Source organism: Mustela nigripes, chromosome 1 (genome assembly GCF_022355385.1).
Source record: "Mustela nigripes isolate SB6536 chromosome 1, MUSNIG.SB6536, whole genome shotgun sequence".
NCBI lineage: Eukaryota > Metazoa > Chordata > Mammalia > Carnivora > Mustelidae > Mustela > Mustela nigripes.
The window spans coordinates 135,788,976-135,814,997 of record NC_081557.1 but is presented as its reverse complement, the minus strand read 5'-3'; the positions used below and the strand labels follow the sequence as shown (position 1 = coordinate 135,814,997).

The window sequence follows — 26,022 nt, the reverse complement described above, 5'->3', positions numbered from 1 at the left end:
TCCTAGCTAGAGTTTTACTCTGTGTAATGTTGTGTGTATAATTTCACAGGAATCTACAGTTCCCACACAGATTTTCATCCTGTGTAACTCCAAGGGAATTCATTAACTTAAATACACAAGCTAGGAAAGATTCTAAATGTCTCATTACTTCATAAGATGTAAACATTGAAGTTTTAATGAGTGTTCTAAGGCCAAATAAGACCTCTTTTTTGAATAAAAAGTGAAATAAAAAAATTCTAGTCCCTGCTTTTGCCCATTGGTGTTTATAAATTATCAGATAACTTCTATATTTATTGACTACTTTTGTGCTTAGAGATGCTCTATACTAGAAGTGAAATATTCTAAAAATACTGTAAATATTGCCATTTCTTTAAGGAATTTCCTTTCTGTGATTTCTAAATGTACAAATGAAGGGACAAAAACGTACACATTCGTGATGGTTTTGGACATGATCCAGTGGGAATTTACTACTGTGGATTCTACAGTAACAGAAATAAGACTACATATAGTATTCTTAAGCAGTTGACTTCTTTGAGACATTTCAAGTATATTAGAGAATATTACTTTTCATGTTCAATCTTTGTTTCCTCCTTGTAAGTGAAAGCTGTAGGAGGAGGTTTGGTTTAAACCTTTTTTCTTCATAGGAGGCACAAGAACACCATCATTTAAAATAGACATTATTCTGCAGCGCCTGGGTGGCTCAGTGGGTTAAAACCTCTGCCTTTGGCTCAGGTCATGATCCCAGAGTCCTGGGATTGAGCAGAGTCCTGGGATTGATCCCCACATCAGGCTCTCTTCTCAGCAGGGAGTCTGCTTCCTCCTCTCTCTCTGCCTGTTTCTCTGCCTACTTGTGATCTCCATCTGTCAAATAAATAAATAAAATCTTAAAAAAAGATATACATTATTCTTTTGACCCATGTATGTGTGGAAACTAAGAATACGTAGATTTTCTTTTTAAAAAATAAAGATTTTATTTATTTATTTGACAGACAGAGAGAGAGAGAGAGAGAGAGAGAGAACAAGTAGGGGGAGCAGCAGGCAGAAAGAGAGGGAGAAACAGCCTCCCCACTGAGCAGCCTCCCCACTGATCCCGATGTGGGGCTCAATCTCAGGATCATGACCTGAGCCAAAGGCAGACACTTAACCGACTGAGCCATCTAGGAGATAATGGTACTGACCTTTGATTTTTTTTTTTTTTAAACCAATTCAAATGTACTATTCTGGAGTATGCATCTTGGAAATGAAATTAATACATTATTTAAGTGACTATCATTGCCCTGTTTTGAAGAATACAATATATATAAAATTGAATGGGTTCACTGGTGATTCAATAACTACCATATGCAACAGAAATTTGGATTTTTGAGATTTATTTTTTTCTATCCAAGATCTCACTCTATGGGTTGTCAATATTAGATTGCCCTTGGCTAGTTTAGGTGAATTATCTAGTGCTTCCTATACCCACATGGCTAAGTGTGTTAAGCCACTACTTCCTATACCTTCTCAGACCATGGCTGCTGTATTAACAATCAAAATTGGTCAAGAAAGTGTTATGAGGTGCCTAAGAGGATTACTTTTTGTCAAACATATTTCCCCATTCCCAGGTGTGCAGCAGCAGCCCCAGTTCCTGATGGTCAAGATCGGTTACACTGTCAGGATGGTGACACTTTATCTTACTGCTGGTCCCTTGGCACAAAAAGCTGAAAGTACTCAAGCACTGGTCATAGTTTAAGGTTCAGTTGTCTTTTCATTGGTAGAAAAGCTTCACTTATGTGAATCAGGGTATCTAAATGCTCAGAGTCTGACCTGTGAGGATGGGGATAACTGAGAGTGATGGTTATAGGGCCATTTCTGTATCTCTCTCTTGGTTGTGTGTGTGTTTGAGAGAGAGAGAGAGAGGCTGGCCCACACCCAGCTGCCAAGAATTTGTTAATTTTATATGTTTTCTTATTATTCAGTTTTAAGAGCTATATCTTCCTTTCATGCTCTAACAGTCCACAAAATGTCTGGGTATGATTATTTAATGAAGTAGATGTAGGCCTCTGTGGAAGGACTGGAGAATAATTATTATATTTTTTTATGGCATTAAAGTGTTATTTCTGTTGGAACCATGATTCCTTCTTCAGTATATGGATTCCAGGTCTGAAAACTGACTTATATCCTGAAGCTTTAGATACTTTGGGGGAGATGGAAGGTAACCAGTCTTCATCTCTGATCATCCAGCATCCACATTTTTGATTGAATAATATCCTTTGTTGGCAGTCCATCTGTTTTACTCTCTTTCAGGGTCAGCGTTCCTGCCTGGGACTACAACCATGCCATGCACTATGATAATTGCCTCTACCTGGCTTGTGGTAATGGAGTGTTGTCCTATGATCTCTGCTTTTTTTTTTTTTTTTTTAAGATTCTGTCTTACCTGTTGTCAGTGAACCCAGTTCTGTAACATTATTTTCTGCCATCAGTCTTGGCTTTTAGAGGATTATCACTTCTTAGGGATGCTGGTTTTTCTTTTTTCAGTGTGTTCCTTATTAGCCTTGGTAAATGGTGACTCTTTAGGGCCCTTCTATATAATATAGTCACTTGGTGGGCTTTCTAGCTGAATATTGTATATCCATTCAAGTATACTTACTTCTTTGAGCCTTTTGATCTCTCTGACATGCCTGTCTGGCATTTCTTTCTTACTTAAGGTAGTTGAGTGTTTTATCCTAATAGCATGTTTGCATTATTTCTGGTGTCCTTTCAATGGTATTAAAACTCATAGCACACGATGGTGCTTCCAAGTGAATAAACTCTCTCTTATATAATTTTCTGTCCAAACTTAGATTGGGTCCTGGAGTGATCTCTGGACTCCTCCAAGTACAAGCTGGCAAGGCTCTATAAGTTCCTTTGGACACAATCCTTTCCTGTTTTGGGGCCCAGCTCATCCTGGTCAGGTTATTGTGATTTTACCTTAGTTATTGGGTTAGCAGCCAGAAAAGGAGGTGCAGACAGACCCTGAGTAGTGCATGTTGTCTTTTGGGAGACGACCACTACCTTATCTTTAAACAAAGGAAGAGTACTAGTCCTGAATAAGATGGAGTAAGCCACGTCTTCACACTTAAAAGTTTCAGATAAATCTTGAGGTTCACAATTTTCAGGTGCCTCAACTCATGCTTTTCGTCCCATGTGTCAGTACCATTATCTCCTAAGTAGAACCTAACTTCGGCATAGCTGACCCATGGAGATGGCGAGGATAGCCCTCCTTTCAAGTTCTATAACTCTTAGGATTGGGCTTTGGACCTTGTTTTTCATTTTCTCTGCTGGCTGTAGAGGATGAGAACTGATGCTATGAAGTTCCATCAGAATCCTAAGTTAGGTTGAGGAGACTGTATCTTTACAGCATACTCCTCTACTACTCATCGGATGCTTGCTACTTATACGAAGTAGGTTTGGCTATATGGATTTTGCAGCTTTTTCAGCCAAGAGAGCTAATAGCTGAAGTTTTTCAGTGAAAACATTTCCAGCATCTGGAAATCACTTATTCAAATAAGAATGTGAGGTGTGGGTAGCCCATCAAAGCATCAACTAAAAAAAACTATAGGAAAGACTCTAGTAGTGTTATTCCTCTCCATATTTATAGGGGCAGTGCAGACAGGGAACATCAAGGTTACAGTACATAAAATAAAATCTACCCTTAAATATAATAGCATGTCCAGACATATTTACAAATAATTTCTGCCAGGGTGCCTGTGTTGTTCACCTGGTTGTGTCTGCCTTTGGCTCAGGTTATGATCCTGGGGTCCTGGGATGGAGTCCCATATTGGGATCCCTGCTCAGTGAGGAGTCTGCTTTTCCCTCCCACTTATGCCCCTCTCTTTCAAATAAATAAATAAATAAATAAATAAATAAATAAAATCTTTAAAAATTTCTGCCAATTTAAGGAACAAGTGATCCCATTCTTACACGTATTTTGTGACTAACTAGGAAAGAAATAATGTCTGCCAGCTCATTTATAAGGTTGGAATAACTGATTCTAAGGCTAGACAATACAAGCAAAGGTAAAAACATTATGGGCTAATTTCTTTTATAAATCTAAATGCCAGAATCCAAAATAGAAACATAAGGGGCTTCTCTAACCTGACAAAGTATCTGTTAAAACCTAAAAGCACTGTCAATTCTAAAATATTAGAAGGCTTGTATTTAAAAGTTGTAAGACATGTGTTCCTGTTATCACTGTTTTTTTTTTCAATAGTAAGATTTTAAGAATTATGTAAAACAAAGTTTACACACATGTAAACACTAGAACTGTAAAGAATGAATATGATTTATTACTTTCAGATGATAGAATTGTCTTCATAAGCAATGCAAAAGATCTGTGGTGCCAATGGAAATATCCAACATATCTGATGAATAGGAGATAAAAATACAAAAATTATTTTCTTATATACTAAGAACACCTAGAAAACATTATTTAAGATGTTAGTATTTATTATAGCAACAAAATATGAAAGTTTACCTAGAAATAATTTCAACAAGGCATGTACAAGACCTTTATGATGAAAAGTTATAGCTTTTTGGGACGGTGTACTTAAAAAATAAGCTGAAATATGATAATAAGTGTAAAACTTAAATAACTTAAAATGAAAATTTTTTCTGTATTAATCTATAGGGTCAATACAATTCTTATCAATACTTCAACAGGATTTTTCTTGTAGCTTTACTATCTGCTTTTGAAATTCATATGGAAAATCATATTGCTGAAAAGAACTGAGAACATTTTGAAAATTCAGGGCAGTAGTCCTATTTGATATAAAGACTCGTCATAAAGAGATTGTCATCAGTACAGTACGGTATTACAGACTGATATACTAGTGAAAGACAATGGAGGGCCTAGATATATGACATGTTTATGAGAAAAGTGGCAAATACCTGCAGATATTTGGAGAAAGGATGAGGCTGGGAAAATTAGTTATACATTTAGAAGAAGAGAAATTTAATTTTTCAAAAAATATTTTATTTATTTATTTGACAGACAGAGATCACAAGTAGGCAGAGAGGCAGGCAGAGAGAGAGAGAGAGAGGAAGGGAAGAGGCTCTCTGCTGAGCAGAGAGCCTGATGCGGGGCTCAATCCCAGGACTCTGAGATCATGACCTGAGCCGAAGGCAGAGGCTTACCCCACTGAGTCACCCAGGCACCTGAGAAATTTAATTTTTATCTATCACAAAAGAAAAAGTAGTTGAATTTAGGCTAAAGACATATGTGTGAAAAGAAGATTTTAGTATTTTAAAGAAATTATTTTTGTGACCTCAAGAAAAGATGTGCTGCTTAAATAGGACTTGAAAGCACAAAAATGTTTTGTGTGTGTGTGTGTGTGTGGGTTATACAATTTATTGTGTTAAAATCATTTGCATTTATTTGAATTGAGTACATTAAATAAACTATAATCGGCATCCACTATAAACCAGAAACTATCGTAATGAGAGAAAATTGCAATCGAGAGTACGTAAGAACCTACAGTCAATAAGCATAGGACAAACCTTCCAAAGGAAAACCATCACAAAGACCAGGGAACAGCCTGTTCTCAAAAGAGAAAGCCTTTTCAAAATGTATATATCAATACTTAGCCATACTAGTATCAAGCAATGTGTTTTTTAAAATTTAATTCTCTTTATGCATGCATTTGGAAAAAAATGAATTGATATCCTAGTGTCCTTCAAAGGTGATCAATTTTTTTTTTAGCATTATGAACTAATGGACTCACTGTTCAGTATGATCGTTGCTTATCCTTATCAGTGTTCAAACTGTCTCAATTTTGGCCTGTGGAAGCTTGTTCAGTTGTTCCTGAATCCTTTATCATGGCCCTTTTATCTTTGGTAGCTTCATTGCTCTCTGGTTTATAGCATAATCCAGGCTCATCTTACTCACTTCCTAACTAAAACTTAGAATCAGTCATTTGTTTCAAAGAACTCTGATTTCTTTACTGGGAACTTTTCCTGGGTGCTAGTGTTGTTTATTATCACTGTGTTGGTCATTCATTTTTTTTCTTCCCTCTAGACGTTAGTGGTCACAGCTGGGAAATATGTGGATATATTATTTTTATAATGTTTAACAATTATGAGACATCTTTATTATTAATTTATTGAACTTCTCTTTTGTCTTGATAGTGTGCTAGGTATTGGGAATTCAAAAATAAATAAGGCAAAAATCTCTTTCTTTAGGGATTAATAATTTAGCACATCACAGCATGGTGACTTCTAACAGTATTATATTGTATAATGAAAGTTGCTAAAAGAGTATGTTTTAAAAGTTCTCGCAACACACACAAAATTTATAACTATATGAGATGATGCATGTGTTAACATATATAAAATCACTACATTGTACACAAACTACACAGTTTTATATATAGTCAGTGATATTTCAATAAAGCAGGAAAAATAATTTAGTATATCAGGTAGGTTCTTTTAACAACCATTTCAAGACAACTCTAAATTGACTAGTTAGCCTTCTATTTTTTTCATTTTACTATTAAAAAAAATTAGTAGGCTTAATACCTAAGGGTCACTTTGCATCATTGCAAGGAATATTAAAAATAGATAAAACTCCCAGAATTAGTCACATCGCCCTAGCTGCTGCTCACAGTATCAGTTTTCCCAGTTCTACACCTTTAGCTTTAACTCGCTGAGTATCCCTGAAATGACAGTCCATCATTACAGTTGGCTGCATACTTAAATTACTTTTACTTTTTTCTCCCAAACAGTAGCTCTAATAGTCATTCATTTGTTACTTCATGAGAGATCACTAATGAAATTCAAGAAAAAAAAATGGATTTTAAGCATTAGTTTTCAAACATATTAATCCTTTCAGAGGGTTTCTCTAAGACCCTTTTAAAATTCCTTTTTTATTTTTTAGAGATTGGTTTATTTTATAAGGCTCCAACAGCTTTTAAAGTGAATTAATATATTGGTTTCTTTTTTTATACCACTGGATTTTGTTGGTCAATACTGAATATTTAATTTTTGTTCGTGATATGTATTTGGCAGTTTTTTAAGTGCTTGTAATTTATTCTTTTTTAAAAAACTTATTTCATCAGTAATACTACAGACAGATTGGGGAATTAATGCCCAAATTTCTAATTATATCTATTAGCTAAAATTTATACTTGTTTTAAATATTTAAGTTTAAAAAATGATATAATTAAGGAAAAGTTTTCCTGGCATTTATAAAGATTCTATTTACCTAATGTGCCTGGATTTCTGTTTGTATTTCAACATCTGTTTTCTTTTACTTTATTATCTCAAACAAGGCTTGAAACATTACAGGCAGATTACTCAGTGACATTAATATTGCAGCTAGGTAAGCAGAGTCTTAGGTGAGTTTATCCTTTTCCATACACAAGTCATGATCAACTCCATTTCTCTTGGTAAACACTTGCTTTGTAGAGAACATTTTTCAGTTACATATATTAGCTCCATAAGGCCATGCAAGTAACATCCGTGTTTCTGCAAATCTGAAAATAAAAGGAATCACCTATTTCTTCATTCCCAGTTTGAAAGCTTCACATGGTTAAGATGAGTCAGTCATGGCCTCAACCTGAAATTTTTAGATAGGTGATGCTTCTGACTCAGAATCTTGTAACTCTAACAGATATCCTAAGGTCAGTACTAATAAACTGCTACTTAAAGTAAAAAGTAGATATTATATAATGGGCAACAGGGAATGGTAAGTTTTTAAAATAGTAAATTCTATCAGCAGGTTTAGTAATATGAATCAATATCTAGGGGTTTCTAAGACTTGAATGGAATAAAGTGTTGATGAGGGTAGTTTATTGATATTAAGCACTACACATTTAATATTAGTATAAGATACTGACACTTTGTAGATCTTTTAAAGTAAAAATTTTGAATGTTGAAAATAATGTTGACAGGATATTTCATTGTTTTTTCAATTTTTGCTTGTTTTGGTGTGAATAAAGTTTCCTTTACTTATCTTCCCAATTATTTAAAGTTGCTGGGACTATTGAAGAAAGAAACAGAAATCACTACGTGGAGCAAAGTTTTTAGGATGTCAATGAACTTTGAAATTTTGTAAAGTTTATTTCACTGAGCACATGTTTTTTCTATGGGTTTGCAGTGGGGGATATTAACCAAAGAGAAAACCTAGCCTTGGACTTGTGCTCAAAAGGAAATCTTATACGAAGAACCAGAAAGGTTGGAATGCAACATTTCCTCTCTTAACCTTTCCTAACAGTAGACTAAATAAAAATGGAAAAAAGTGGGAAAAAAGATTCTGTTTGTGTGAAGGGATGACCAGCCAGTGAATAAAACATAGAATACAGAAAACAGCAAATTTGCATGAAGTCTTACTTCCAGAAAGACACCAAGATTTACTTCAAGAGCTAGTGTCAATATTTAAAAAGTAAACAAACTTAATTAAGAAAAAAGTATCAGGGTTGACTCCAACACAAGTGGCCACAAGTGTAAACAATTACAAGCCTGAGGGAAGAAAAAAACAAGTGTTTACTCTGTTGTTACAAGATGTATGATGTGGGAAACATAAATAAACCAAATCTTGGTAGCGGTTGAATATATATTCCTTATTTGAGCAATTTAAGAATGGGAGTTTTTAAAAACCTAGAAACTGCAATAAATTGTTTTCCTAAAGCTTGTAACAAATTATTAGGCCATATGTAAAAAAAAGTTTCAATACTGATTTTTACATTGTTTGATCACAAAGTACTTTTCTGTCGATGTTTTCTCTTTTGAGACAAAGAGTTCAGAATGAATATTTGTGGTATGGGTGATATTTTAAAAATGTTCTGAGAAATCCTATCCATGGGCATTGTGGGCTATAAATGCAGATTGATATGGTATTTCAATGGATCTTTTGTTATGAGAAAAATTTTGTTTTCTGACTTAAAAAGAAAGATGTTTATTTGAAAATTTAACATTTAGTCATATCCATAATGTAAAATTGCATTAAAACAAACAAACAAAAAGATTTAAAAAAGATGACTTGCTCCTTGTATTCTGTGTTCATAATCCGTTGATCAATCTAGATTTGTCTTGGAACACAAGAGTATCATGGAAAATGACTTGATTGTCAAATGTCGCCATTTTCTGGAGAAATATTCCTTGTTCTAGCATGGTATATATGTGTGTGTGTATGTGTATATGCTTGTTTTGCATTCCAGTTGAACAGTTGAATTCATATTGAGATGGTATATTATTTCCTGATTTTGGAAGTAGTTGAAGAAGATTGTTTGAACTCTAGCAGCAGTTTTGTGTTCTTTGAAGGGAACTTTTAATTTGGAGGATGTTTTCTTTTTTATGATCAATAATCCAAACAGTATCTAGCTTTTTATACCTCACCACATCTCCTCCTTTCAAAAAGTCATCTTGTTTGAAAATGGCAAGATAAGAGTCATGTTGTCCAGAGACTCTTTTCAATCTAGTTTATGAGGCAAGAATAAGTAAACCTTTTATTTAACTCATCATTTGTATTTCACTGCATGAACACCCCCCCCTTTTTTTTTTTAAGATTTTATTTATTTATTTGACACAGAAAGAGATAGAGAGAGGGATAGAGCAGGGGGAGTGGGAGAGGAGGCAGGCATCCCGCTGAGCCGGGAGCCCAATGCCCAACTAGATCCCAGGACCCTGGGATCATGACCTGAGCCAAAGGGAGATGCTTAAGGACTGAGCCACTCAGGTGCCCCTGCATGAATACTCTTTAGTTGCAAATTAGAAGACTTTGCTCAGTTTATGGGATAGTTTTGGTAGAAGTGAAAATGCAGAACTTGGGGAAAAAAAAAAAACCCTATAAATTATTTTAAATAAAACATTGCATGTGCTGTTTTCTTACAAACATTCATTACAATAATTGGACTGCAAATACTCTTTTTTATTATTAGAAATTTAAGAAGGAAATATGCTACATAAAAAAATTCTCATCCTAATTTTTTTTTGAAGAGTAATTCTGAAAGTCTGTGTAAAAATATGTATTTACTTATTTTTATGTAGTATCAGGACTTTAAAGATAATTGTTTACCAAACTTGGAACTTAGCTTTCATGTGTGTCATTTTGGGGCACAATTTATTCTGTACATTTGAAATGCCACCAAATTGTTTTCCCTTTAAAGTATTATAACACTGTCTCCGAAATGTATAATTAGAACTTTTGCCAAATCTTACTTTTCCTTGGGAATTTGCTTAGTGGTTGTCAATCAAGTAAAAATAGTTGACTTTTGAGCCTTCATTGTTGTCCTTGTCTGAGGAAATTTTTCCTAAGCCTTTATTGTAGGGTAGAGCAGCCAAAGCAGCCTTGTCAGGCCTTCACATGACATCATTCTTCCTCCCTAAATCCAATATCAATAAAAGCAGAAAGTTTAAACTGTATATGGAAACAATGTAAGAAGCGAGTGCTCTTGGCTATTGTTGAATCTTTGTGTTATCTCTTCAAATCTCATAAATCTCAAGATATCTGATCTGTTGGTTCAGTCTGTATTTCCTGAGCATATCAGTATGATGTTTAGAGAAAAGCGGACACATTTCCCATAACTACACTTCATAATATACACTCCTGAAATAAAAAAGAAAGGCAGTTGCTTTTTAAAAAAGTTTTTGTTGAGTATCTAACAATAATCCACTCTAGACCGAAATTATTGAAATATTCCTTAGAATGGTGAATATCTTGTGTTTTGGGTCTTAGGGCAAAATCCGTGAAGCATATAGCATGGTTAGCCTTATTTTTGTCATACACAATTTATACCCCTAGCCAGGGTATTTTCTCATTCACATTTTTTTGTGTCTCAAAACATATATCGAGGACCTCCTTTTTGTCAGGCACTTTGGCAGGGAGAGTTTAAAGATGAGCAACTTATGCTGCCTGTGGTCAGTATTTTCAAAATTATATTGAAGAATTAGGCTGTTGAAAACATGGTATGAAATCCTGTGTCTTGCTCTATTACTGACAGAAGCACAGGCAGGACACGGAAGCAGAGGTGATACCAGATTAGTTGGAAAGAAGGGTTTCTGGAAGGGATTTCTATAAGTAATGTCTGAGGAGACTCTATCCCTTTGTTTGTTATGGTATGCTATCCAGTAGTAACCTGCTATCAGACACATTAGCATGAATTCACATGAGTGTCACGTGAATGTATTCATTTTTGTGAAGGTATTTAGTTTGCAAGCATTTTCTCCTGAGTGGATTGAAAGGCTTTGCTTTTGGCAAAAATAGAGGCTCTTTACTTTGTGTGATCCTTTCTGACAACCTATAGTGGACTTTTGTCCTGCAAACCATGTTGTGACTGGGTATATAAGCTCATACGTATTTTTTGCATACAGCTTTTAGGAAATCACAAGCTCGAAGCCTCCTTAAGCCTAGTTGCTGGATTCAACCTTCAAAATGGAAAGGCTAAAGATCACTTGGGAGCCTTGAATGGGTGGAAGAACTATCACTTAAAGTTACAGTGTAGGGAATTATGATCTTGGATTGTTCATTCTTACCATACATTCTTCTATAAAATGTGTTTATCTACTGCAATAAAGGCTATTTGTCTTTCTTGGTCTTTGATTTAAAAAAAAATTGTACAATGAATGCAAATAGCCTTCAGAAGAAAAACAATACCTGTGGTTTTCCATGTAGTTTAAAAATTGTTCTTCTTGACATTTTATTTTGGCCTGTTGGTTAGCTCCAACCCCATTTTTGACCATAGGAATCCAAGCAGGATTCCAAACAGATAGTAAATATTCTAATTGCACTTGAGCATTTCCTTAGTGTTATCATCTATAACCCGTTTCCTGTATTGCTTTCAGTTCTGATATCCCCAACCTCAAATCACTGCATTAAATGGGCCTAATGAGTAATAATTCATACTCTTTTAAACTATTTCTAATTTTTGTGGGTTTTTTCTGATGCAAAACAAATCGAAAATACCATAAAGAAAAAAAAAAAAACCTCCAAAGTGGATTTGAGAATTTCAAATATCTTGGATACTAAATAATAAATATGTGTTAGATTATAATGCAAATTCTAAATCCATGTAATATAGAGTGTGTGGTCCAGTTTGCTCTACCAGGGCATAAGAAAAGTACTTCAGCATGTAAAAATAAATAAGACACTTATATTTAAGCAGAAGATGAATGAAGGAAACCCTCAAATGTGTGCAGTATATGAAGAAAGAAATTTTGCATTTAAAACTGTGTGATGGGGCGCCTGGGTGGCTCAGTGGGTTAAAGCCTCTGCCTTCGGCTGAGGTCATGATCTCAGGATCCTGGGATCGAGCCCCACATCGGGCTCTCTGCTCAGCGGGGAGCCTGCTTCCCATCTCTCTCTGCCTGCTTCTCTGCCTGCTTGTGATCTCTGTCTATCAAATAAATAAATAAAATCTTTAAAAAAATAAAAAAAATATATAACTGTGTGATAGGTTGTAATTTTAAGATGGCTTTTTTTTCCTTTTTTTTTTTTTTTTTTCTATTGATAGTATCAAAATTTAAAGATCTCTTGGCCTGCAGCCTATCAGGTCTGGCTTTGTCACTCACTATGGCTTGTTCTCAAAGAAATATTTGGTTTTCTCCTGAAATAGTTCCTGGTGTGTTGAGAACTGACACAACCATTCTGAAGCTTTTTAGTTCAGGAAAGATAACAGTAGATTTAAAAAAAAAAAAAAATGGGTGTATGTATTTTAGAACAGTTTTCTCTCCTTTTAATAACCATCTGGCCTTATGCCTTTTCTCCTCCCCAGAAGTAGTGTTTTTGCTTCTGTGAAGTGTTATATCCTTGGACTGCTGTTCTGTTTTTGATATAATCCATCCATCAAGACATGAATCCTATTGCATGTGAAAAGTTGTTACAAGAAAATAAAAATCTAAAACACATTTGGGTTTTATTTTACTCATACTACTTTATTATGTAAATGGAATATGGACAAACTGCGTTTTGTTTGGTTGAGTGCCTCAATTTTCAATTTAACCAGCTGGTTCAGAGAGAAGCAAAAGTTTATCCTTGCAAAAAAAAAATGCTAATAAAGATGATGATGACAATGACAATTATTTGCAGTAGTGGCAGCTTGTTAAAAATGTAGAATCTGGGGCACCTGGGTGGCTCAGTTGTTAAGCATCTGACTTCAGCTGAGGTCATGATCTCAGGGTACTGTGATCGACACCGGGCTCCCTGTTTTACTGGAGGCTTGCTTCTTCCTCTCCCACTCCCCCTGCTTGTTTTCCCTCTCTCACTGTCTCTCTCTGTCTCTGTCAAATAATAAATCATTAAAACCTTTAAAAAAAAAAAAGTAGAATCTGAGGCCTCTCTCCAGACTGACTGTATCAGAGCCTGCATTTTAACCCGATCCATTGGGATCCCTATTCGAGGTGATAATGTGTTAGAGTAACACTGTTTCCCTGTCTCCAGATGCCCCTAGCACTAAGGAAGAGTGAGGCTCAGTCACTGCCAGTCAGTGCCCTCCCCTGTTTGCCTAGTAAACACAGATGATGGACGATTTCAGTAACTAGCAAACTTGAATTCAACCTTAAAGTGTAAAATCTTGGGAGAAAAGGGCAAAATTTATTTTTATGAAAACTAATGAGGCTTTTTTAAAAGTGTTTTTTTTTTTTTTTTTTTTTTTTTTTTTTTTAAATTTAGGCAGGCCATCTATTTCTTGAGATGTCTGGCTTTAGGGCCAGTGGAGCATCAACAGTGTCTGCTACAGAAGCTGATTAGAATCTGGCTTCAATTTCAGGCATCAAGACCAGCCTCTTACCCAGTGTTGTAAACTGTTCTACCGACCTTTCATGTCTTTGTCTCTATGACAGTAAAAGACAGCAAGCCTCTCTCTGGTTCCACAGACTGCCGTTTCATTGACAGTCAGGCGGAAGAGAAGAGTTGATGAGAGATTTCTAATTTTAATGAATATTTTTCCTTATGGTGAACTGATAATTCACCTTAAACTAACTTCTATTTTCTTCCTTTCTAGATTTACACATAAATCTAACTTTCTTATCTCATGTCATTTTTTATGAGGGAATTAAACTGGGTAAATAATTTTACATAATAAACTTTTGACCAGAACCTAAAGTATAGCTTTCAAAATTGAAATCTCAATTCCATAAATTAATTTTATTAACTTTTTATAGCTAAAATTCCTAAATATTAAGGTTTAAATCTACTAAAAGACAGTGATTTGAAACGTATGAATTTCATCATTTCCTAAAATTTTAATGTATTTTCCTCCTCTCTTGGGTTTGCAAAAGAAAAATTTGAAGAAACTTTTGTAAAAGAAAATTTGTAAACCTGTATCATGAAACAGATATCCCAGAATTTCCAAGGCATCTGTCAGTGTTTTACTATCTCATGATTAATTTATTATCTCTTTTAAATTTGCTGTTTCTAAAGTTACTATATTTTGACAACCAGCAGCACTAAGAGATTGATTAGTTTTGGACTCAAAAAGGAAGGAATTTTTTTTGTTATGTTACTGTATATTTCCGACCTTAAAAGAAAAATTTACATACTGATTTTAAAGAAATTATCTCATTTCTTTCCACACTGGTTTATAGAGCTGTGTTTTATTAGGTAGCATAAAAGACTGGGTGCAGCGGACAGAGTCAGAGGGTTTTCAGGATTTGGGGCAATGATTTTGAAGCTCCTGAAAATATGAACAGTTTTATCATTAAATGTCAAAGGTGTAGCACCTAGTCATTGACTAAATAAATGTTGACTTAAATATTATTTTTGGTAATTATTTATAGCTTTTACAGAAATTCAGAAGCAATGCCATCTTTAGAGAAAGTGCGTATAATTGTATAAAAATGTGATGAATATGTTTCTATAACAGTACAATATTAAGCTGCTACTAAGTCTCCTTCTACTTGTCAGTGAAGTCCTGCTGCTGGTCACAGGCCTCCACTGTGAATTCAAGAATGCTTATCAGATTTTCATTTACTTGCAAATTAGCCATGATTAGTGAATTCACTTTCTTTAGATTCCCCCATAAATCCTGACCATTTCATTCAAAGAAATAACTTAAACCCTCCTGTAAAACACAGGTCATACCCTTCTGCATGTGGTTCATATTATAGTGAAAAGATCCAATATTATACTCAGTTATACAATTACTTTCTGAAACACCTGTCTATATGGACTGCATTTCCATATTTTTAGCAATATTTTTCTAATTAGCTTTGTGTGCTTTGACTTTGCTCTTAAATATTTTACATTTTAATTGAACTTTTCTTTTTTAGCTGTGTTTTGGGGTGATATTGCCTTAGATGATGAAGACTTAAGTATCTTTCAAATTGATAGGACAATTGACCTTACACAGAACCCCTTTGGACTTGGACATACCACAGGTATGGTTGATTATTTGATTGAATTTGTGTTCACTTTGGAGAAAAGATACTCTTGAAATGCTATAAGTATTCTTTGGGTCACTTTTAATGTCCTGCTTATCAACTTTGATTTCCTAAACATAAACAAACCTATTTGGAAATTTAGATTTTGTTCATAGTTTTAATTTTATTAGTTAATTTCTTTGACAGTTTGTAATGTTTACAAGGTACCAGGCCTGGTTTAAGTGTTTTGCAGATAGTAACTCTTTGGATGTGCATAATAATCCCATGAAGAGATGCTACTAATATTATTATGACTTATAAGTGAGGAGATCAAATCAATTTTTTTTCTTATTTTCTTATTTCAAATTGTATAGCCTTTCCCATAAGTATTTACTTAGTTTGTATATTTGCAGTTTGTTTTTAAAGTATGTAAGAATAACCACTTATTTTATCATTTTTTCTATGTTAATGAATTACCTACATAGAATTTTTTATAATTTCAATTTCTATAAAAATTTTTAAAAATTGCTAAATTTTAAAGGCATTACTGCCTTTAGTGGTCTTGAAACATTGCTTTTTGAAAATTCTATAATTACTCTTAGCCCTATTATTACCTTAATATTAACTAAGACATTTCTTTTTCTCATAATTAACCTTCTTCTAGATCTATTTATATATGGTTCAGACTCTATCTAATATGAAGTACAAGTGTTACATAATTGTCATTTCAAACATATAAATGCCATTCTTTAAAATGTTTCTTATAACTACTTGGGAATGAATACATTGAAATATTACCTCATCTTCCTAAAATGTTCAATGAAAAAATTTCAAAAATTTTTCTCAAGTAGCACAACAAAAATGTGACCATGTAATGCAAATAATCAAGCACATTATTAGTCAGTGAATAGGCACTCTAACTTGCTTGCCTTATAAGGACGTAATTGATTTTTTGCTTTAGAAGGATTATATTATAATGGTTTTTTGTGATTGTTTTTGGTTTTTACTAGCTTTAATCTAGGTAAATAAGTTTTGGTATTAATTTCAAAGGGGAAAAAATATTTTGGAAAGAGAGAGATCAAGGTGCAAGAACAGTTTGTTGTCTTTATGGCTTTCTGGCCCTTTCGTTGTCTTCGCCCACAGAGACTCAGGAACCATACTCCCGTGGTATAAATTCATCTGCAGTTGTTCAATACCATTAGTGGTTATATTGGTGGTTTGCTCGGTGACACCTTCTTGTTATTTGTCTATTGAAGATTCGAAAAAGAAAGGAAAACAGGAGATAAAATTGGGAAAGCATTTTATTAAAGGTCTGGAATGAGAATCAGAGGACTTGGATTTTCCTCAGATGCTCTGGTTTCTGACTTACGACAGGAAATCTGCCTTTTCTAATCTTTTTCCAGTTGGTGAAACTGCAGAAGGACGTATTTTCTTATCCTGACCTCCTTTTCTACCTTTTGAGCTATAAAATTCTTTACGTCGGTTTTTATATGCCGATAACATAGATAACATAGATTAACAGAACATATTTTGCCGCTTAACATCCTTTTGGATTTCTGTAATTATGTGTTATTTTTCTGTTATTTTCTATAATTATGTGTTATTTTTTAATAGATTTTCAAAACTTATTTTCAAATTGTATTTGAATATATTATAAAATATGATATGCTTTTAAAAATCTCAAAATTGATCACAACTTTGGAGCAAGACTTGTACTATACATTTGCTCTTCTAATGTTTTTATTTCCATTTGCTGATTTGGCTTCTGAAAATATTCGGTTTACATTGGAGAAATAGCTGGGATGTAATCAACAGGGCAGAACAACTTGCTATCATCCTATATAACATGATGTGATGTCAAGGTCACAGAGAAGAAAAATGTTCCAGATTATCAATAGATGACTTAGTTGTCACGATGTCCGAATAAAGTCACCTAGATTGCTCTGTGGATCACCGCACCCACTTGTTTTTAGTTACCAAAATTGTGTTTGTAGAATGTTTACACTCTTCTAAGATTTATGGATATTCATGACTCTAATGTTCTAAGACCACATTATAAAAAAGATGCCTTAAAGAGAAATCACTGTAGTCTGTTGGTATGGTTTATTTAGAAGAGATTTAACAGGCAATGAGTTTAACCTAACTATTTTCTTTTATTCTTAAGGTGGATTTGGAGACCATGGTATGTCAAAGAAACGAGGGGCCCTCTACCAGCTTATAGACAGGATAAGAAGAATTGGCTCTGGTATAACAATGTTTAAAGTTGCAGACGCTTGACTTGATGTACAGTAAATATTATACTAATTGCAGTTCAGTTTGTCATTAATATGCAAAGGATGAAAAGGGTATATGCTGAGGAGTCCTTTATTCATTTTTGTTAGCTGTTGTTTAATGTCAGTTTTTTAGAATTTAATTTGGGACAGCTGAAATGTTTCCTTATCTTATTTTCTGCTTCTCATTACAAAACGCATTGGGGGGTTATTTTGCTTGTGATATTTACTTCTGGTGCAGTATGTATCACACGAAGGTGTTTTATCAAGCACGGAACTACATCAGTTTTAATCAAATCAAAAAAATGTCATGACTGTTTTGAAATATATCCCATGTAAAGTAAATTGACAAACTGATTTGTTAGCTTAAAAAATGAATTTAAAATGTTTTGACCCTTCCAGAAGTATACATAGAAAATAGCTTTCTGGTTTCAAAATTAGTTAATACTCACAGTATCGAATTTGTTTTACACTATTTATAGATTGCAGAGTGTTTAAAAGTTTTCTGTTCAAAGTGTGTCCTAATATTTTTTAAATTGGTGAATTATTACTTAAATAATTGACAGTACACACTTTGAAGGAATAATTTTCCCAAGCGAAGGTGCTTTGTCTCAGGGTATTAAAAGATAGACCTGTTAGGGATGTGGAAACAGGGGGCATGCATTCAATGTTTGTTGTGTCTGAAGTGTATTCCAATAGTGGGATATTTGGATCAACAGTGATAGATGAATAAGAATGAAGAATAATGCAAATTTAGGAAAAACAAAAATAGTAAAAACATTTTGAAAGGCCACCAAGAAGATTAATGATTACAGACTTGAAAGCTGCTCCAGGAATAGGCCACATTTTATGTTGGCCTATTCACATTGTGTACTGATCTCTAAATCGTGCTAAATCACCTGGATCTGAATCCAGAGGAAATTAGAACAGAGATATACCAGTGTCCCAGGAGGCTGAAACCACAGTATTTCATTTATCCTCTCTGTAATTTTCATAATTTTAGGCTGTACTGTGGAATATCAGTCCTGCTTTAAAAGAATAAAGGATTTAGCAAGAGTTAAGAAGAGTTTTGAATATCTTGTGACTTTTCAAACAATGTCTACTTATCATCTGGTGGTGAATTGGCAGTGAACTAGTAAATTAAAATAAATAAAATTATCTTTTGTGGCCTACCAGTCTGCCTGACATCTATCCGCTGTAGGCTATTGTATGGGAATTCATAAAAATTTGCTCATAGAGCATTAAGAAATAGTGCTTTGACATCAAGTACTTCAATATTTTAATACTTTTGCAAGTATGTAATATAAATGAAGTTTTTCTTTAGTGCATTTTGACTTCAGGCATATTTACACAAATATGTAAATAAGACATTTTAACTTAGTCTTTTAAGAGGAAATGATTCCCTGACCAAGGACTTCTGTTTCACAGAATGTTTTAAATGTCACTGTAGGCTTGGAGCAAAACAGCACAGTTAAAGGAAAAGTACCTCTAAAATTCTCAGGGCAAAATGAGAAAAATCGAGTTCCCAGAGCTGCGACGTCAAGAACCGAAAGAATATGGCCTGGAGGTGTTATTCCTTATGTTATAGGAGGCAACTTCACTGGTAAGATATTCCTGGAGTATTTATTTTTATAAGGAAATATTATAGAGATTAAGTGTGTATTGCTCCAGAATATTAATATGTAGAATATAGTATTAAATCGAACATCAGAAATACTTCACTCTTCTTGGTTGTTGGTTTAGAAAGTCTTTGAAGTTGAAAAATATGTTTAGTCTTGAGTTCTAAGAGTCTAAATTACTGTTCCGGTTTTTAAACTGCCTTGCAAATATGCCCATCATGTCAGGAAGCTGATTTCTCTTCAACTATCAGGAAGAATGTATGTCTTGTTGAGAAAGCCTTGTACACCCATATCTGTACGGATAGTGAGCTTGAACCTTCTGATTATAAGGTGAGTGTCCATTCTTAAGAGTGGTCACCTGTGGTGCTCTAGGCTAATAATTGTTGGTTGATGAGAGTGATGGCATCTGAACTGCCCAGCCAGACCCAGGATGGAGAAGCACTGCTCCCCAAAGCAGACATTTTATTTTATTAATATCCTGCCATTTTTCCAGGCAGTCAGCGAGCCATGTTCAAGCAGGCCATGAGGCACTGGGAAAAGCACACATGCGTGACTTTTATTGAAAGAAGTGATGAAGAGAGTTACATTGTATTCACATATAGACCTTGTGGGTAAGTAGAACTAGGGAATGACTTAAGTGTAGAAGGGGAAAAAGAAAATCCTGAAGTAGGATTTATTTCTTAGTATTTGCCTAGTTAACATTTTCCCATAAGACTGTGAATTTTACATAAAAAAATATATTTTAAATAAATATAGTCTTTGATCATAGACCTGTGTACATCTACCCCAAGTGTACTTCTCCACCACATCAAATACTTCTCTTAATGTTGCAACTATAACAATGGCATTGCCACTGTCCCACTCATCTGAATTAGTGACTTCAATAATATTGTCTGGGATTCTCTTGTGCTCTCTCTAAGATCTATGCAATAAGATTCTATTGATATTCACTGTATCTTTTGATTTCTACCTCCGTCGCATGTCAGTGCCTCAGTCCATTTGTGTCTTCGTCATGTCACAACTGACCTATTCCAAATGCTCGACTGTATTCCCTCATCAATTTACTGCCCCTAGAATTATCTTCAAAGAATATCGGTCAGAGCAAGACACCACCCTCTTTGAGATCCTTCAATGCTTCCTCGTAGAGTGCTGCTTTCTAGATTGGCTTCTTACAGGATGATAAATACTCCCCGAAACAACCGTTCCGTAAGTTGTGAAATGCTGTTAAATTTCAGTAGATATTTCAGCAGCAATGTGCTAATGAACATTATGAATATTCAACCCATCGAAGAGAATATAACAGTGATTTTTAAACTTATTTAAAAAACGGAACATCCATGCCACTCTTTTAAGAGTGAAGAACATATATCAGTATCCCGGAACACATTTTGGGAAATGTTAGCCTGAGAATAAAATCCAAATTCCTTGCTGTAACATTTAAAGAATGCCATGAACTTACCACAACTTCCATGTGCAGCCTCTTCTGCCACCACATCCCATAATCTAGCCAAGTTACAGTAATAGCAGTTCTCCAAGCAACACTGTATACTTAAAGACTTTCTACTGTGAAAGGTCTCAAACTTATCTTCCCTCGATCTCCAGTTAGTCAGAACTTACATTTAAATATTTGATGAAATTCACATTGAACTTTTGCTTGTTCGGGAAGAATACTTGATAGGATTTGCTGCCTCCTTGGCATGGCATGCCTGCCGGAGGCACGTGGCTTAGCACTTAGCGATGTTGCTGTTGATCGCTGGATTCCAGTGGTAATGGGCCAGTCCCTCCATTGTAAAAGTTCCCATCATTGCAAAATAGTGATTTTCTAATGTTGTTCTTTCCTTTTAGTCCTTTTACATTTATTAGCTGGAATCCTCTGCAAAGAGGAATTTTCTCTAATCAGCTCAAACTATTTGAATACCCTCTAGTGTAGTTTTTACATGGAAATAAAAATAAATGCTTCATTCCTTTGGAGGAAAGAATTCTTGCCCCAATGACATATATTTTTTTCTGGGACAAAATATATATGTCACTAGGTATTGGGGGAGGATTGTGTCATCTGGCTTTGTTCTACCACATATTTATAGAACATTTAACTTCACTTAAAAAGTAATGGATTTTAATTTTGACCATATCTGAGTGGCATTAAGAAAAATTATACATGGTTACCTTTCTATATTGTTTTGGATAATGTCATAATTTTTTAGCTTTGACATGTTCGAGTAATGTTTTCTTCTAAATCACTAAATTTTAGCTTGACAAGCTTTGGTTACATTTGAAATGCCTCCTAGTTCTTGATATCTAATATTTAAAACATTCAAATCTATACTGTCCTTCCTTCCTCTTGGTTATCTAATAGGAATGGATACAGCTCAGCTTACATATTTTTAAATACATAATGTGTTCAAATCAATACATCTTTCCTTTATCTTCAATTTTGTGGAGCCAATACAAACAAAACATTGGCATTCATTACTTTATTGATAAATTTGTTTGTAACAAATTTGTATTTATACTGAGTTTCTTTCATTAATTTGATTTTTTTTTCAAAATTTTTCATTTTACTTGTTTTATTCTACTAGATTATTTTTCCCCATTCACTATCATTTTTTCATGCATTTGCTTGTGCTTTTCTGCTTCCTTGTAGTGTCTTTGCTTCCATTGTTATCATGGAAGTGGTTCACATTTCTGAGCCGCCCTCAGTGTGACTTTGCTCTACCTTCAGCTGTATTATATTAGTATTATATTACACATTTCCACTGTTGGTTCATATGTCTGCCTTCATCTGTGATGATAGGTTGCTTATCCCTTCATCTCTCAGAATATCTGGTGCACTGCTTTATAGATAGGTGATCAAGAAAAGACTTTTTTTAAAGATTTTATTTATTTATTTGGACAGAGAGAGAGAGAGAGATCACAAGTAGACAGAGAGGCAGGCAGAGAGAGAGAAGGGGAAGCAGGCTCCCTGCTGAACAGACAGCCGGACACGGGCTGATCCCAGGACTCTGGATCATGACCCGAGCCAAAGGCAGAGGCCTAACCCACTGAGCCACCCAGGTGTCCCGATCAAGAAAATATTGGACAATTTACACATCAGCTGAAGCACATTGTATGTAATCCTAAAAGAAAAGAATGTAAGAACTTTAAGAGGTGTTGAAGAGCATGTACTTTAACGATGACTTAAATGATTTTAGAGAAATGGAAACTGAACTTGTGAATTCCCCTCAGATCCTTAAATCTGTAATTATACTACTGAAATCAAACTTTTGAGTATTTATATATACATATAATATATAATATTATGTGACTGCTATAGCAATAATGTGCATTTGGTAATTTGTTTTGTACTCAATTTCCTTATATTGTATTTTCAATGATAGGAAGGATGATACATTTTATAGGAATTGATCATTGTCTTGCTAATTATTCTAACCATTTTGTGACTTCTAAATTTCATTTGGAATTACCATTACTGGCCATAGTTTCATGGAACAGTTATTTTATCATTACGGGGATTTTTTTCTATGATAATGCTGCATTTACATCTTATAAAAATTAATCAAAATTATTAAAGAGTTTGACAGTTGATATTACACAAAACATGAGGGCCACTGCAATAAGATCTATGTCAAGTCAAACACATAACACTCCTATTGGACTTTGGTATTCTGTCCTTTATCTAATAAGAGCTGTTGCATTTAATAATATCTAGTATAAATCTCCATTGAACATGAAAAGCCTGTAAGGTAGTGCCGTTGATATTGATGGCAACATTTGCCAGTTCTATTTCTGGCTTGTAAGATGGTAGGCAAACACAACTTACCACTTTATATCATTTTCACTCTTTTTTGAGGGAAGAGTTTATTTATTTATTTATAGATGGAGAGAGAGCACAAGCAGGAAGTGGGGCAGAGAGAGAGGAAGAGAGCATCCCAAGCAGACTCCACACAGAGCATAGAGCCTGACGTGGGGCTCTATCTCATGACCCTGGGATCATGACCTAAGCAGAAATCAAGAGCTGGGTGCCTAACTGACTGAGCCATATAGACTGTCCCTCACTTTTATCATTTTTTATTTTAGCTTACCCACTAAGGCCATTTGTAGCTATTGTAGTTTTTTTAAAAAAAAAAAAAAGCTAAAATAATGTCCTCCATATTTATAGGAGAATTATTAAATATGGAGCCACTTTTGTACCATTTAGAACATTGTATTTCCCACCTTATTCTACTAGAACAGCTTTTATGCAATAAATATTTATTGGGTGCCTAATTCCATATCAAGTCTTTGGTAAATAAGAAAATGATAAAATTAAAAAATAAAAAACAAGGTCGAGGTCAGAACTTTTTAGCGTGTGATATTTTTGATCCATCTTCAGGGGGCATGTACTTTAACTCTCCATATATTGGCAAAAAGTTTAACTTAACTATAAAGATTTTTTTCAATGAATATTGTCATCAGTGGCATATATTGTACAAGATAAGTAATCATTATCAGCAAAATATGAGATCACTTTATAAAAACTTGTTTGATTTATTTCTTTGTAAGTCAGAAATTTATATAGCTGAATTTGTCTATTGTATAACTTTATATTGCTGAATATCCTCTACTTATTTTATTTTATTTTTTTACAGTGTTACATTAGTTTCACTAATGTAATCACTAATAGTGATTACACAATTCCATACATCACCTGGTTCTCATCTCTAGTGCCCTCCTTAATTTGCATCACCTACTTAACCCAATCCCTACCCTCTTTCCCTCTGGTAACCATCAGTTTGTTCACTATAGTTGAGTCTGTTATTGGTTTTCTCTCTCTCTCTTTCCTCATTTGTTTTGTTCCAAAATTCCACATGTGAGTGAAATCATACAGTATTTGTCTTTCTTTGACTGACTTATATCACTTAGCATAATGCTCACTAGCTCCATTCATGTTATTGTAAATAGCAAAATTTCATTCTTTTTTAATGGCTGAATAGTATTCCATTGTGTATACATACCACAACTTGTTTATCCATTGATTAGTCAATGGACACTTGGCTGCTTCCATATCTTGGCTATCATTTTCTAAATAATGCTGCTGTAAACACAGAGAAGCATGTATCCCTTTGAATTAGTGATATTGTATTCTTTGGGCAAATAAGTAGTGCAGTTATTGCATTGTAGGGTAGTTCCATTTTTAATTTCTTGAGGAACCTCCATACTGTTTTCCAGAGTGGCCACACCAGTTTGCCTTCCCACCAACAGTGCATGAGGATTACTTTTTCTCCACATCCTCTCCAATACTTCTTGTTTCTTGTGTTGTTGATTTTAGCTATTCTGACAGGTATGAGGTGATATCTCATTCTAGTTTTGATTTGTACTTTTCTGATGGTGAGTGATGAAATATTTTCATGTGTCTGTTGGCTCTCTGAGTGTCTTCTTTGGATAAATGTCTGTTCATGCTTCTACCCATTTTTAAATTAGATTTTTTTTTTCTTTATGGTGTTGAGTTTTATAAATTCTTATATATTTTAGAATGTAGCCCTTTATTGGATAAGTCATTTGCAAATATTTTCTCCCATTCAGTAGGTTGCCTTTTAGTTTTGTTGACTGTTTCCTTCACTGTGCAAAATCTTTTTATTTTGTTGTAGTCCCACTAGTTTATTTTTGCTTTTGTTTCCTTTGCCTCAGGAGACATGTCTAGAAAAATGTTGCTATAGCCAATGTCAAAGAGTTACTGCCCATATTCTCCTCTAAGATTTTTATGGTTTCAGTTCTCACATTTAGGTCTTTAATCCATGAAGATCCTCTATCTTTTCCTAGATAGTTTCTTGAAAAATCTTACCTTTTTCCTACCCACTAATTTTTAATGATTCTGTAAAAATAACTAACCAAGCAAATCAACTTAGGGTTAAGTTAATTTAACTATTTTTTTATTTTAAATTGTACTTAACTTTGGTCAGTTTAGCGCTTAGATTATGGCAACAGACACTTATTCATCCTTATCTATTGAATTTTCATTTTGTGCCATGTACTGTATTAATTTTGGGAACTATACTGTTGAGTGTGAGGTGTTTTCCTTTCTAGGAAGTTTACAGTTAGGCCGAGGAGGTGTGCTAGCCAGGATTCTTGCTTGCAAATAACAGAGGCTGGTTAATTTAAGCAGAAAAAAAAAATGACTCATTGGATTATTAGATGATTTATAGAATCACAGCAGTGGAAAAAGTGGAGAGCCAGGTAGAGGGAGGTATCTCAGGAGGAGCATGTTTAACCCCTTGTCATAGACATCTTCACCACTGCTTTGGATGCTTCTCACTCACCACCAGAGTCTTAGTTCATTCCTGCACTTTTGAGATCTGTTCTTCCAGCAAATATTAATTAATTTATTTATTTCAAAAATGATCTTTTTCCACCTTTATTATAATATAAATGACATGGAACACTGTATTTATTTAAGGTGTATACTGTAATGGGTTGATATATGCATATTTTGTGAAATGATTCCCACAATAAATTTAGTTAATCGTCATCACCTCCCGTAGTTGCAACACTTTTATTTCTAGTGATGAGAATTTTCAGATCTGCTCTCTTTGCAGCTTCAAATATATGATACAGTATTAACTTTAGTCACCATATTGTACATTACCTCCTCAACACTTATAACTGGAAGTTTGAACTTTTTGACCTCCTTCTTTGACCCACCCAACCACCTCCCACCCCAAGTGCTTGCAACTATCAATCTGTTCTCTGTATCTGGTGAGCTATACTATGTGCCTGACTATAATTTAGGGACTAGAAATATCAGTATACAAAGCATGTAAGTTGTCTGCCCACAAATAGCTTACATT

General features: G+C 34.3%; 1 protein-coding gene across 2 annotated transcripts in view; it reads left to right on the top strand.

The window, feature by feature from the left end:
* TLL1 (tolloid like 1) overlaps positions 1-26,022 on the top strand; it is a 213,074-nt gene that overhangs the window by 71,920 nt on the left and 115,132 nt on the right. For both annotated transcript variants that reach the window (XM_059374212.1, XM_059374213.1), the window contains 4 exons: positions 15,220-15,327; positions 17,474-17,554; positions 19,030-19,182; positions 19,692-19,809. In XM_059374212.1, coding sequence (XP_059230195.1) covers positions 15,220-15,327; positions 17,474-17,554; positions 19,030-19,182; positions 19,692-19,809 — 460 coding nt within the window. The remainder of the gene's footprint in view (positions 1-15,219; positions 15,328-17,473; positions 17,555-19,029; positions 19,183-19,691; positions 19,810-26,022) is intronic.